General features: G+C 37.3%; 1 protein-coding gene across 1 annotated transcript; it reads left to right on the forward strand.

Moving 5' to 3' along the window:
* The first annotated feature begins 1263 nt into the window (after positions 1–1263).
* LOC142334915 (iron-sulfur cluster assembly 2 homolog, mitochondrial-like) lies at positions 1264–1668 on the forward strand. The gene has a single exon (XM_075383243.1). The coding sequence runs from the start codon at positions 1264–1266 to the stop codon at positions 1666–1668; it is 405 nt and encodes a 134-aa protein (XP_075239358.1).
* The last annotated feature ends 12651 nt before the right edge of the window (positions 1669–14319 follow it).

Raw genomic sequence — 14319 nt, forward strand, 5'->3', positions numbered from 1 at the left:
CTATAATAGCAGAGTGGAATAGAGCAATTTTCTGTCCAGATTTTTCATGAAATATCGAGATGCCCTGACAGCACAAATAGATGTACGTAGATGCTGAGGGAAAAGTAGTGTTAAATTGGTCCATTTTTAAAGCTTAGCAGTGACTTAAAACAGAAGTCCGTTTCTGATTATTAAAATCTTTATTGTTAGTTTTGTTTGTTCTTAACGTTGCTTTATTAATTCATTTTCTTTTTTTTTCATTTTTACAAATAAAACAAAATAAGAGTTCCAAGCTGTCTGTTAAAAGAATATGGTTGTTTGGTTTTTCGTTTCCTCTGAGTACAAAACAAGAAATCACGGAGTATGAATAAATCTTCCCAATAAACAACGAGAGTACCTGTTTTTTTTCAAAAAGTGAGTGAAGCTGAATATTTTAAATATCCAGGCAACAATCCTAACATATGGGGAATAATTGCCAAGAACTTTTCATCCGCGCGCATGATCGAACATGTTTGGAGGAAAAGTGCCAAAAAGTGAGTCAGGGTGTACTGTTTTCTTACTTACTACTTATACGATTTACAACCCCAGACGCACGTGTCATATTTTCGGAAAATGTGCTATGTAACTGGAGTTGCATAAGGTACTTGGGGCACAAACGGGAAAAGAGCCCATTTCTCATTGTTCATGTCTCATCTTCCCTCATATCCTCTCGAAAAAAATTGTTTAATAGGTCGGAGGCTGTAACACTTACTGTGCGAAGAACAGTTGATGCCGATCCCCCTTGTTGGACTGAAATAATTTACCATGGCGTGCCTCAGGGGGACAGTTTTGGTTCACTGATTTTTATCTTCTACGTGAAGTATTTTGCGAATATTGAAGACGGAGACGTGCGAATTAAGCTATAACCCAGAAGCTTGAAATATTATTATTCTTTAAAGTGCAAATAAATTTATAAGACAAAAGAAGACAGCATTTTTAGTGCAAAAATGGTGCATAGAAGAAATAAACATCAGATACAACGATTAATTTCTATTTCTAAATTCACGCCATGTTTCAAGTTTCATGGTAACAGCGCTGTTTACTAATTTGGTCTTTTTAAAATAATCACGAAAATGTAAAATATTTACAGAACTGATCCGAAAAATTAACGGTGAGTTCCAAAATATTGAAAAAAATGGCTGATGCAACCCGCTCATTGTGCTGATCTAATTTCCTCTGTTGAAAAGTTCCCTCTGTTGAATAATTCCCTCTGTTGAAAAAGTTTTTCAGTTCGCTAATGTCACGATGCTTAGTCGCGTTTTTCCTAAAAGTTGGAGTGGCATCAAACGGTTGAGTGCGTCGGCTGAGCCGGCTTTGAGATTAACGAAGGCGAGCATTGAAAAATTGGAACAGAAATGTACATCGGGGTATTTTTTGAGAATATTTGTCGACGGCGGAGGATGTTCGGGATTTCAGTACTGCTTCGAAATGGACAAGAGTCTAAATGACGACGATGTTAAAGTTGAACATAACGGAAAGTGTGTTGTGGCAGTGGATTCCGAGAGCATCAATTTTGTCAGAGGAAGCTTGCTGGATTACCAAGATGAATTAATCAGATCTGCTTTCAGAATTGCTGAGAATCCAAATGCCAGTAAAGAAGGCGCATGCTCTTGTGGAGCCTCGTTTAATTTGAATGCTAACTTTGGCTGATTGGGCTTCTGAGTATAAACAATGAAATACACAAGAATGAATATTTTAAATTTAGCTTAGAATTTATCATTTGATAAAAACGAAGAGGGTTCATGTTCTTCTTAACTAGTTTAATGTTTAATTGCTCTCAACCGAAGTTTGGAGCAATTATATTAGTCCTGTTGGTCTATTTTATGCGATTTTTCGCTTGACCGAATTTTCTTCTGACCCATTGACTTTTCGCCCTCAAAAACGGGCTGAACAGGTAGCGCCCAGCGGGAATTCTCTTAGAGCATATCAGCTCACTAGTCTCCAAGTATGCGATTCACAGAAACTGTTTTGGAGACTTATACTTACGGTGTGAAGGGCTGTTCTTAGAGGCTGACCCCCACCCGCCAGCACAAACCCCCCCCCCCCCCCCCCCCCACATCAGCCCCTTCACTTCACACCCCTGCATATCGTTCAAGCCGTAATAGCCCCCTGCAGCCAAAGACCACTCTCGCAAGGTTGCTGCTCCCCCCTCGCCTCACTCCCCCCACTCCACATTCCGCCCGTAACCCCGTACAAGCCTCCTTCCTCCCCCGTGCCCCGCCCACCCCAATTAAGATAAAAAGTGGCCTCCCTAAGCCGCGCAGCTGTCTACTGACGAAGCCAACTGCTCACCGTTCGTTTGAGAGCAATTCGCGCGACTTTCGGTTGTTTTATTGACAATTTTACCGTCTAGTGTGAAAAATATCCAGATCATTAAATTTTTTAAGATTACAGCTTGATGAGTAAATCTCATGAATTCATGTCTCAAGCAAAAAAATTATGTAAAACTTATCGTTTATAAGTCAGAAACTGTAGGTAAACAGTCGGGTGCCTCAAGGATCTCTGAGTCTACTTCTTTTCATCTTTGTTAATGATCTACCTGTGCAGGAACACTTATGCCGACAACTTTAAGCTCATTGCAACGGACAGCAAATCATGTAATATAGCATAAAACAAATGGAAAATTGATGGTTGAGCAATAAAATGAATTTAAACAAAAAACAAGTGCTATCACTTACCAATCAATAGTCAAAAGAAGCCAAGATATGCCTGAACACAAAATAATAAAGTACCAAAGCGAGCGAAGCGATCTTAGCATTATAGTGGCTATCAAGTTGATCTGGAAAACTTATTTGGGAAAAAGGTGCTCTAAGGCACTAAAAGCGTTCTATATTCTAAAAGGAGACATTTGGTGTCTACCACAATATGTACAAAACTTAATGCGTACGCAGGATATGTGGTCCCAATAGTTACATATAGTACTCAAGCCTGGTTCCTCAAAAAACAAAGGAATGAGATTGAGAGTTTAAAAGAAAATTACAGAGTAGGATCCTAAATAAATGGGAAAAAATGGCCTCAAAACCTCAATCTGCTTCTCTCCTTACATATAGAGCTACATGATCTACTTCTATTGCTTTTCTCTTAGGATATTATTATGTCAATATTCCGGTCAGTAAAAACCAAAAATGTCGTAATCAACCAAATAGCAGACAAATAGATCTAATAAACATAAACCAAACTAAAACAAAAAAGCAGGTGAAAATTTCTGGCGATGCTTCAGCCAACTGTTAATTATTATCTGTAAAATCAAAATTATGGCTAAAGATTACTTGGAATTTTTTGCAACTGCAATCTGGTACAGAATGTAAAAATAGCCAACCAATGAAGGGTTGTTAACTCTACCGCCACGACTATTAACTTTTGTTATAGAAAATGCTGGTTCAACACGAAATTGAAACCCAATTTTTTCGACAAAGTAAACGTCGCGCGTGAAAAGTATCCTGATTAGAAAAATTTTTAAGATTACAGCTCGATGAGTAAATCTCATGAATTCATGTCTCAAGCGATAAAATTAAGCGTTTGTAAGTCAGAAACTGTAGGTAAACAGTCGGGTGCCTCAAGGATCTCTTCTGAGTCTACTTCTTTCATCTTTGTTAATAATCTACCTGTGCAGGATCACTTATGCCGACGACTTTAAGCTCATTACAACGGACAGCAAATATGTAAAACAGCATAAAACAAATGGAAAATTGATGGTTAATCAATAAAATGAATTTAAACAAAAACAAGTGATATCACTTACCGATCAATAGTCAAAACCAGCCAGGATATGCCTGAACACAAAATAATGAAGTACCGAAGCGAGCGAAGCGATCTTGGCATTAAGTGGCTATCAAGTTGAACTGGAAACCTTATTTGGGAAAAAGGTGCTCTAAGGCACTAAAAGCGTTCTATATCCTAAAAGGAGTCATTTGGTGTCTACGAAAATATTTACAAAACTTAATGCGTACGCAGGATATGTGGTCCCAATAGTTACATATAATACTCAAGTCTGGATCCTCAAAAAACAAAGGAATGAGATTGAGAGAGTTTAAAGGAAAATTACAGAGTAGGATCCTAAATAAATGGGAAAAAATGGCCTCAAAACCTCAATCTGCTTCTCTCCTTACATATAGAGCTACATGATCTACTTCTATTGATTTTTATCTTAGAATATTATTATGTCAATATTCCGGTCAGTAAAAACCAAATTTGTGGTAATCAACCAAATAGCAGACAAATAGAGCTAATAAACATAAACCAAGAAACCAACCTACGAAACTAAGTGCCAAACCTATTGCGTACGCAGGATATGTGGTCCCAATAGTTACAAATACTACTCAAGGCTGGTTCCTCAAAAAAAAACAAAGGAATGAGATTGAGAGAGTTCAAGAGAAAACTACAGAGTTGGATAATACATAACTGGGAATAGAAATGGCTTGTAAACCTCAATCTGCTTCTGTCGTTACATATAGAGCTACATGATCTACTTTTTTGCTTTTCTTAGGAAATAATAATTTCAATATTCCGTTCAGTAAAAATCAGAATTGTGGTAATCATCCAAATAGCAGAAAAGTAGAGCTAATAAACAAATCAAACAAAAAACCAAGTAAAAATTTCCAGCGAATTTTCAGCCAACTGTTGAATATTATCTGTAAAATCACAAATATGGCTATAGATTACTTGGTCTTTTTTGCAACTGCAATCTAATACAGAATGTCAAAATAGCCAACCACTGAAAGGATGTTAACCCTAGTGCCACGACACAAGCCTAAACTGTCAATGGTACATTAGTTTGGATAATTACTACTGTTATGATCAGTAGCCGCGAAGCGATTGCGGTTGTTATAAGGGACATCGTGGTTTTTTTAGTGCATCATGTCCGTCGATGATTCTTACGAGCGGACTTCTTGGCATTGCTTTTTTCAACTTAAGTGATTTTTACTGCTCTGCAGTTAAAATTTGTGTGCGTGACGTCATTGATTCTGCGTTTAGGTCAACTGCGTGACTTAGCTCACTCAAAAAGACTTCTGAACCCGCTTACGAAATTATAAGTTCTATGAGCATTTACTAGTTGAAGGTTAATAGTGTGCATCGAAGTAGTGCCAAACGTATATTCCTTAATTCTTGGTATTAGAGTCTTGAGTTTTTTATTTGGAATATTGATTTTGAAAAAGCTGCATTAGGGCTTTTTCCTTCTTGAGGTGTATGTGTCTCATTAAAATGGCAATCCAAATCTAACCAAAAAGTCTAGTGGTCTATTAAAGGACTGGTGATCAAGATTTCTATCTTATTTCTTTAATTGTTTCAATTCATGGAAGGCCACAAGCGTCTATGGCGGCTTTTTTCCGGCAATCCGCCGGTTATGTTGTAAAATGCTGTTTAAAGCCTAAATGAAACCCAATTGTTTTCTTTTGACAAAATAAACGTCGCGTGTAAAAAGTGACGAGATTTTTAAAAAGTTTTAAGATTACAGCCTGATTAGTGAATCTAATGAATTCACGTCTCAAGCAGAAACATTATGCAAAACTCAAAGTTTGTAAGAAACTAGGTAACAACGATCCTTTATCCTCAGCGGTGTCAGGCAAGGCTCGATCCTGGCCCCCTTCCTATTCAACCTCGCAATCGACTGGATAATGGAAGAAGCCCTCCGCAATGACAACGTAGGCGTGTCTCTGGATGACACGATAATTGCCGACCTCGATTTTGCAGACGACATCTGTTTAATGGATGATAATGGAAACGACGCCCAGAGGCTACTCGACAACGTAGCCAGAAATGCAGCGGCAGTCGGCCTCTACCTGAACGTCGGCAAAACCAAATTCTGCTCCCAGGACATCAATCAGAAATTCCACGTCTACGGCGAAGAACTGGAACGTGTTGAAGACTTCACCTATCTTGGAAGTAAAATACAGCCCGACGGCAACGTAACATCTGAAATCAAGGCCAGGATAGGCAAAGCTGCAGGTAGTTTCAAAAACCTTAAGAACATCTGGAACCAGAGAAGCATCCCTCAGCTTGTAAAAGTGAAGATTTACAAGGCATGCGTACGAAGTGTACTCTTGTATGGTTGCGAGAGCTGGCCAGCAAAAAATTCTGATATAAACAGTTTGCAATCCTTCGAAAATCGATGTCTTCGACGTATTCTCCACAAAGGACAGGACCTCCCCGCTGAAAGTATCACCACCATTGCAAAATGTGATTCCCTTGCCACGACGATCCAAACAAGACGCTTGCGATGGCTAGGGCATGTCCTCCGAATGAATCCGTCCGAAATTCCAAACGCAGCGCTCGAATTCGAAAAGGGCGATAACTGGAAGAGACCCCCAGGCGGCATACGCAAGACCTGGCGAAGAATCGTTCGTGACGAAGTAAAGAAGCATATCAAACCACCGAAAATGTCAGCGAAGAAATGGGAGACTGAATGGTTCGACCTGTGCAAGGAAACAGCCCAGAACAGAAAGCAATGGAGAGGTCTTATTCGGGACCTAAATGTGGCGGGATAAGGGCAGCACTGCCCGTGAGCCCTATCTGGAGGTAACAACTGAGGTACCTCAAAGATCTCTGCTGAGCCAATTCTGTTCATCTTTGTTAATGAGCTACCTGTGCACTTTCGGTTATGCCGATGACTTTAAGCTCGTGTGAACCAACAGCGAATATGTAACGTGACATAAAACCAATTGAAAATTGTTGTTTGATCAATAAAATGAAAAGAAACGATGAGTGCTATCTCTAACAAATCAAACGTCAAGATAAACCTGAACACAAAAAATAAAGTACCAAAGCGAGCGAAGTGATCTTGGCATTACAATGTCTCCCAAGTTGAACTGGGAAACTTATGTTGAAAAAATGTGCTCCAAGGTACTAAAAGCGTTCTATTTCTTAATGAAACACATTGGCGTTTTTGAAACTAAGTGCCAAACGTAATGCGTACGCAGGATTTGTGGTCCCAATAGTTACATATACAACACAAGCAGTTTCACATATGCTGACGACTTTGAGCTTGTTGCAAGGGACAGCAAATCATGTAATATAGCATAAACAAATCGAAAAAACCTTTGTGAGTAACATAAACTCATTTGACGTTGAGTCGAGAATTAATATTGAAGCTAACGGCTAGTTTTAGAACAGATTTGCAAGGACGTTCTTCGATTTCCATAATTTTCAAACATCAAGCAAAACCAAGCCCAAAGGATGTCAATGGAGCGTTCAGTTACCATGAGAAATCAAGATGCCTATATATGAGCAGAGTTTTAGAGGTCGAACAGAATTTTCTCGATGCTAAACTGCGCATGCACAAGAGGTGCCGCCCGGTCGTCTTTGCATGTAATGAGATCTTGCCTCAAAAATCAGCAAAAAAACAAAAGGAGAGCTACATAGATGGCATTGACTATATATGAACGGCGGTCAGTTTTGCGCTCATGCGAAGCTGCAACATATGCCTGGGGCATACAATTGCCACGAAAACCGAGATCGCTAGTGGATAACTCATGTGTAACTCATCCTCTCAGAGGAACGTTTTGATTCGTTCTAAGTTTATGCTGTACATTATATGTTTATAATTTTTTAATCTATTCTTATTTTGTTTCTGCATCGAGTAACTTATTTAATCAACGAAACGCGCGCCGTTTTATTAAACTATTTTCTTCTATTTTAGTGTCAATGTTTATAGCTATGCGTGGGACTTGCTACCCCAGAGTTGGCCCACTACCATTTTGGAATAGTTTTTATTGAAATTTTCTGCTATATTTGGTCGCTATACTAATTATAATAATAGTAATAATTTAATTTCCTTAATGTTAAATAAATAACATTTTTTTTAAATTAAATGAAATAAAAAGCACCAAGTGGGACTGTAAATAAGCAAGTCCATGCTTTTTTGGTACCGCCTGAATAGAGAACAAAGAGATTTTTGACTCTCCTAGATATGACAGAGACAGAAAATGAAAGAAAAACAAAAATGGAAAGAAATCGGAACTTTTTGACCGCTAAACTTAACTGAAATTTTACATCTTTTTCCTGCATATTCCTGCCCCTCCTTACAGCAGTATGCACTCAATTAGCACCAGGTATCTACCTAAAGGTAGACAGGGCTAAAACAGGCATTGACGGACCAACGCAGGCGGTTTTCCTCTAGGCAGGATATGCAAGGATCTAATGATAAAAATCAAAATTTTGCAAAAACAATATCAACATTTTCATTGTCGTATGATAGGACATTGTCCCTGAAGTAATGAACAAAATGTTGTTTTCGATTGTCACAGGAAAAATTACAATCATATAAGACCATTTCATGAATGGAGTTCAAAAGTTTTGCACCCCTATAAGCAATAGATTGCTAGGATAACTGCCCTTTCATTTTGAAAGTTGATATTATGTGAACGCTTGACGAGCGTACATTCCTGGAATAGTGACTATGGAAAATGTGATTGATTACAAATTCATCGTCAGAAGTTTATTATACTATCTTAAAGCAAACTTAAGCAAATCATATAATATATATATATATATATATATATATATATGATTTGCTTAAGTTTGCTTTAATACATATATACATCATAATACATATATATATATATATATATATATATATATATATATATGTGTGTATTATACATATAAAGTTTATGCTTAGGCAGGATTCTATGCAATTCGAAAAGATAATCAACACGATCGAATTTGCGTAGAAAACGAATACTTCGTATCAACTTAATTTGCAAAAGCTTCAGCACATTCAGTTCCGATTTTGAAGTACAACCGTACACCAAAATTCCGTACTGCATTTTAGGCTTGATGTACACATTGTAGAATTTTAGCAAGTCTTGTTTATTTAGAAAGTTACGCATCGAATAAGTCAAGTTAACCAACTTGGATATAGAGCGGTGTAAACTGTTAATATGACTTATACTTCAAATATTTATCAACTATGACTTCTAAATATTTTACACTCGATACTGAAAAAGATTTAAAAGAAACCAATTTGTCAAATTAAAATTACTTCCGATATTTAAAACAAACGTTTTCGAACTTTACGTTCATCGTCAGGCTAAAACTGTTTCACATATTTTTAAAGGATAAAATGAATGTATTTACTTTCGTCTGAGACCAGAATTAAATCACATCTAGGAACTATTTTAAAAATTTCATTCGATAATTTTTCCTGTGTACAATATTTAGCCTATTTACAAATGATGTTTACATCTCATAAATTTCTTTAAAAACATTCTTATTCCGGCTAAAATGTCAGGCTAAAATTGTTTCAGTAAATTTCAATGGATAAAATGAATATGTATTTACATTTGTCTGAGACCACAATTAAAACACTTCTAGGAACTATTTTAAAAAAATCAGTCAATAATTTTTCCTATATTCAATATTTAGTCTATTTAGAACTCATATTTACTTCTCTTATAAATTTCTTCAAAAACATTCTTGTTCCGGATTTTTCGACATATGCCATGTTTTTGTATTTCTAGGGTAATTCTGAAATTGCTCCAGCCCTAATTATACCTCTTGTGGGGGTTTTGCAAACTTCGTTTTTGCATGCATAATATGTTTTTTGTCCTATGTATCTTCAATCAAAATTATGATTTTAACTAATAATTTAGCGTGAGTTCCCGCCCCTATATTCATCGCGTATTTAGTGCCGGGTTCAGCTTTGTGATGTATATAGCTTCGATTGTCATTAGCTTCTCTACTGTCCGACAGGCATCCAGAATTTTCGCTTCAATGTCATTTGTGGCGCCACAACATTCAACAAGATGTTGACCTACCTGTGAATCCTTCGTTTGATGTTCCGATATCCTTGTGGTAACATGTTGGCTTGTTTGCCCAACATAGATGGATCCACATCTATCACTAATCTCCACGTGGGATTTATATACCACGTGGGATTTCATGTCTCTATCGAAAAATGATTTCAGGGTGGGGATGCATGATCTTAATTTTCGCGTCATAAAAACCACGCGCATTGTTTCTTCAATTTTCTTGCAAAGCTTTGAGTCAGGCTGCCTCTGTACTGTAGAAAAATAGTTGGTTCATCTGAAAGAAGAGTTTCAGAGTTGAGGCAACAATCGAAATGGTTTTTAAATAACTTTACTTCCCTCTTGTTCTGGTTTAAAGAATTTTATTTGATTTCATCCATTCATTGATAATCTGAAGTTCACAATTTGCACTGTTGGTGTCATTATTCCGCATGTCAAACAAGACGGAAGTATCATCAGCAAAATGAAATACGTTAGAGTTTTGACAGACGTGATGCAAATCATTGATGTAGATGATAAAAAGATGAGGTCCGAGAAGAAACCCCTGTGGAACTTCACAATTATGTAGAAGAGCTGCAGAGATAGTGGACCTCACCCTAACAGTTTGTGACTTCTTTTCTAAATAACTCGACAGGCAGGATAGAAGATAACCGCAAATTCCATATGATTCTAATTTTTTTTATTAGTATAGAATGATCAACCTTGTCAAATGCTTTCTTTAAGTAAAGAAATACGGCAACTGGAAGCTCATAGCCATGCGTCAAATCATGTCTAATAGGTTCGGTAATATGAACTAACGCATCTACAGTCGAATTTTTAGGGCTAAACCCGAACTGATTACAAAAGCACAAATTAAAGTATGTGAAGTAGTCTAACAATCCATTGTATAAAACGCTCCCAAAAATTTTGCTTACAGATGGAAACAAAGACATCGGCTGATGATTGTTGGGATTATTTTTGTGTAGCAGCACTAGATTTGCACATTTGAACTCAGCGGGAAAAGTTCCCGAGCGAATATGTTCATTTATTGAATTCACCGAAGGACCGCTGAGTACATTTCCTGATATTTTAATCACAGTGGGTATGTCGTCGACACCAGAGGAAGTTTTTGCGCGCAAAGAATTTGATATCTCTTCCTCTTCGCTAGAGGTTACGGATTTGAATGCCATTGAAAAATCAACTTAATCGAGAGCAACAAGATCGCGGTGATCGATAGTATTCGAGAGCTGCGGACCATTCCAGAGAAAACTCGTTGAATACTGAAGCAATATCAACATCATTTTCAACAAAATTTCCTTTGACGGAAAACTCAGGTTGGTATTAATGGTTTTATTTTTTTGCCCATAACCAAGTTCAATGTATCGAAAATTTTCTTGGGGTTTTCCATACTCTTTTCAGTTTGCGTTGGATGATATTTTCTCTTTGCAGATCGAATTGATCTCATAACCAAGTTTTTAATAGACTTGTAACTTGCTTCCGAATACGGTTGCGCTTCGACACAAGGTTTTCAAGTGAATTAGTTATCCATGGGCTTGATTGTAAAGATTTTCTCTTGAAAAGATGCCGGGGTGCAAAAATGTTTACCGCATTATGTATAATGCACGCTCTCAATTCGAAGTTTACCCTGTCTAGGTTATCAATATCCGATAATTTTCTATATTCGAAGGATATAGAAGTTGTCTATAGTAAAAAGGATCCAACTTCCTTCGAAGTTGGATCCTTTTTACTATTGACAACAAGATCAGCGAAGACAGGGAAATGATCTGTTATAGAGGACTCCGAGAATTTTTTATTTTTGAAGATTGGATATTCGGTGAGATGTGATCGAGCAAGGAAGAAGAATTTTTGGTTTTCTAGCTGGATTTTGAATGACTTGCTGGAAGTTATGGCTGCTAATTACATCCAAATAACTATTCGAAAGAGCAGATGTTTGAAGTATGTCGATGCTAAAATCAGCCAAGACAATCCAATCCCGATTACTGCCAGCTACTGATTCATTGTGATTCTATTAATGAGTCGAACTCAACGAAATCGGCAGCTTTTGAGCTAGGAGGCTGATAATCAGATCGCCAAATTTGATTATCATAGGTGATAGACACTTTAAGGATTTCAATTGTGACTCCAGCAGAGTCCTCTATAACAGGCGAAGCGCTTTCGGAAACAAGTAGGCCTATATCTCCTCCTCTTGTTTGTCGATTTTTGGTTATTAATTTGCTGACGCCTGGAAATGATATTGAGTCTATATGGTCCCGGTCATTCAGCCAAGATGCAGTTAAAGCGATGACAGTCGGTTTGACTTTTAAAGAACAAAGAAACAGAAGCAACTCATCATAATGGTACTTGAGAAAACGAATATTAAAATGTAGCACCCGACATAATTTTTATTCAGGAGTGAGCACCGAGTTGACTTTGATTTTAGATTCCATATGTGGTGTCTTTGTGGGAAGAGGAAATGCTGCTGTGAAGAACAACTCCGAACGTCGTCGTTGAAGTAATGGTTGAGAAGATGGCCACCATCTAAGAGATTGCTTGTCTTCTCCACCTTTTTGTTCTTCCGTGTAAAGATATTGCTTTTTTTGGTTCGCAGTGACTCAATCCTGTGATCAGCTTCCATCATGTTGAACAACCGCGAACGTGGGGCCGTCAGTTCTTCGTGAATGTTAACGTCTTTCGTCTCTGCTGCTATGGCTAGATTTTTTTCTTGTTTCGAAGGATTTTGATTTTTGTAATACGCCTCGAGAATGGCAGAATCAATTGTCTATGGCCAGGTTTCTTTGAGGGGAGTCTATCGCAATTGAGATATCTTGCTCGTTTATCTCGCTTTCAAGGAATATTCCAAGTTCGACGACTTTATGGACGCTAGTCTGAGATGTCTCAGGGCGAGTTGTTCCATTATGGTCAATGTATGTGGCGTCAGAGATACCACTGATGCGCAAATTTTCCATCTTTGTTTTGTTCCATCTCTTCAGTATGGGCCATAGCTTTGAGGGCAGTTTTGTTAACCGCGCTCTTAATTTGTTGCACCAGCTCGTCCTGTAGCTCACTCTGCATTTTTACAAGAGCATTTTAGATTGCAGTCACCATAGTTTTTTGCACTTCATCCTGAATTTTCAAGAGACACCTTGATAGTGGATTCCTTTTCTATCGTAGCCTTGATAACTTTGTTGTTGTCTCGTTGTTGTTGTTTTCTCGTTGTTTTCATTACCATTAGTTCGGAGACTTAGCACAACTGCGCTTCTGTTCTCACCAGTTGCTGTTGGTCGTGGCGATGGAATTTGCGCGGAGAAAGTTGGCTGTGGATCAGTTGTTTCATGCGTCTAAATTTCAGGAGTTTCATTTTCAGGGGTCTCAATTTCATTGGAAGAGGGCATTTGCGATATCTGCTTGAAATACATTTGCATAATCAAAGTAGTTCTGCCTTGATTTCTTCAATACAAAACCAAATATGGAATTTTTGGAACAAAAACTGATTTCAGTGAAAGTTTGGACATGTATTTGAACTTCTTTGACACGGAAACAACTATAGAGAAGACTCAAAAGATTCAGAAAACAAGCCTTGCCTTTGAATTTTTTTCTGCATGAGCCCAAATTGCCATGCTAATTCGCACAATTTTAAAATCTTGGGAAGATTTTCCTTTTGGTGCCGCCCATAAATTAATAAAAACAATATTACGTTAGTGCGAGATTGTTTTCCTGGTTAAATTTGATTAGTAAAGCAGACAAAAATTCTCCCGATCGATAGCTTTTTGTGAAATCAGTTTATGATTTTTAGTCACATATTAGTGAGAACCCAAATGCAATCAAACTTCTTGAAAAAATTGAGCTGTTTTCAAATTTCGAACTGAGAAAAAGCGCCTTGGACGCGTACGGTTAAAGTTTTAAGCACCAAAAACGTGGAAAATTTGAAATGTAGAATGCGTGCAGAACTCTGAGGAATGGAATTCAAATCGTAATGTCTATTTTTCTGCTTCATGGTCTCCTTGTAGACCGCTCTTCTTTTAAATTTTGAGACTGTATCTAGCCCCACTATATTATTAATGGACGCTTTCGAAATATAAATTTTTGGAAATACATTTTCAAAGGATTTTTTCAAGCAGAATTGATGACCAGCCATAAAAGACGATCCTCAATAGATAAAAATCATTGAATGGTAGTGGTAGTAAAAAATTGACTTTGTGATTTACGAAATTTTAACTGTACAAAGAGCTGGACAGATGACTAATATATAACTAGGATCATCAAAACAGCAGAAAATTTTCTTTTGACCTGGAAAATGGTAATTTAACATTAAAGTTTGTGAATAACAAAGTTTCTGAAAGTTCTTTAGAAGAGATTTTGAGTTTGCTGTTGGCTGAAGTACATTGTAATTTCTACTTTTCTTAAATTGGCTGACCACTGTCTGAACGCGATGAAAAAATGATCTCTCTGTAAAGTTACTTGTGACTCGTAAAATACCCACTGATGCGAGTGTGTCTGCACGGCATTTGAATAAAATGTTCTTTGATTTTTGATTCGAATAATTTTTATTGTCTCTCCTAAGAGTTTGTCAGCGCGA

This window comes from Convolutriloba macropyga, chromosome 2, assembly GCF_964194025.1.
Source record: "Convolutriloba macropyga chromosome 2, txConMacr16.3, whole genome shotgun sequence".
NCBI classification, from domain to species: domain Eukaryota; kingdom Metazoa; phylum Xenacoelomorpha; order Acoela; family Convolutidae; genus Convolutriloba; species Convolutriloba macropyga.

Excerpts from the sequence above, each read along its gene's own strand:
- LOC142334915 (XM_075383243.1), top strand. The coding sequence starts at position 1,264 with ATGCTTAGTCGCGTTTTTCCTAAAAGTTGGAGTGGCATCAAACGGTTG.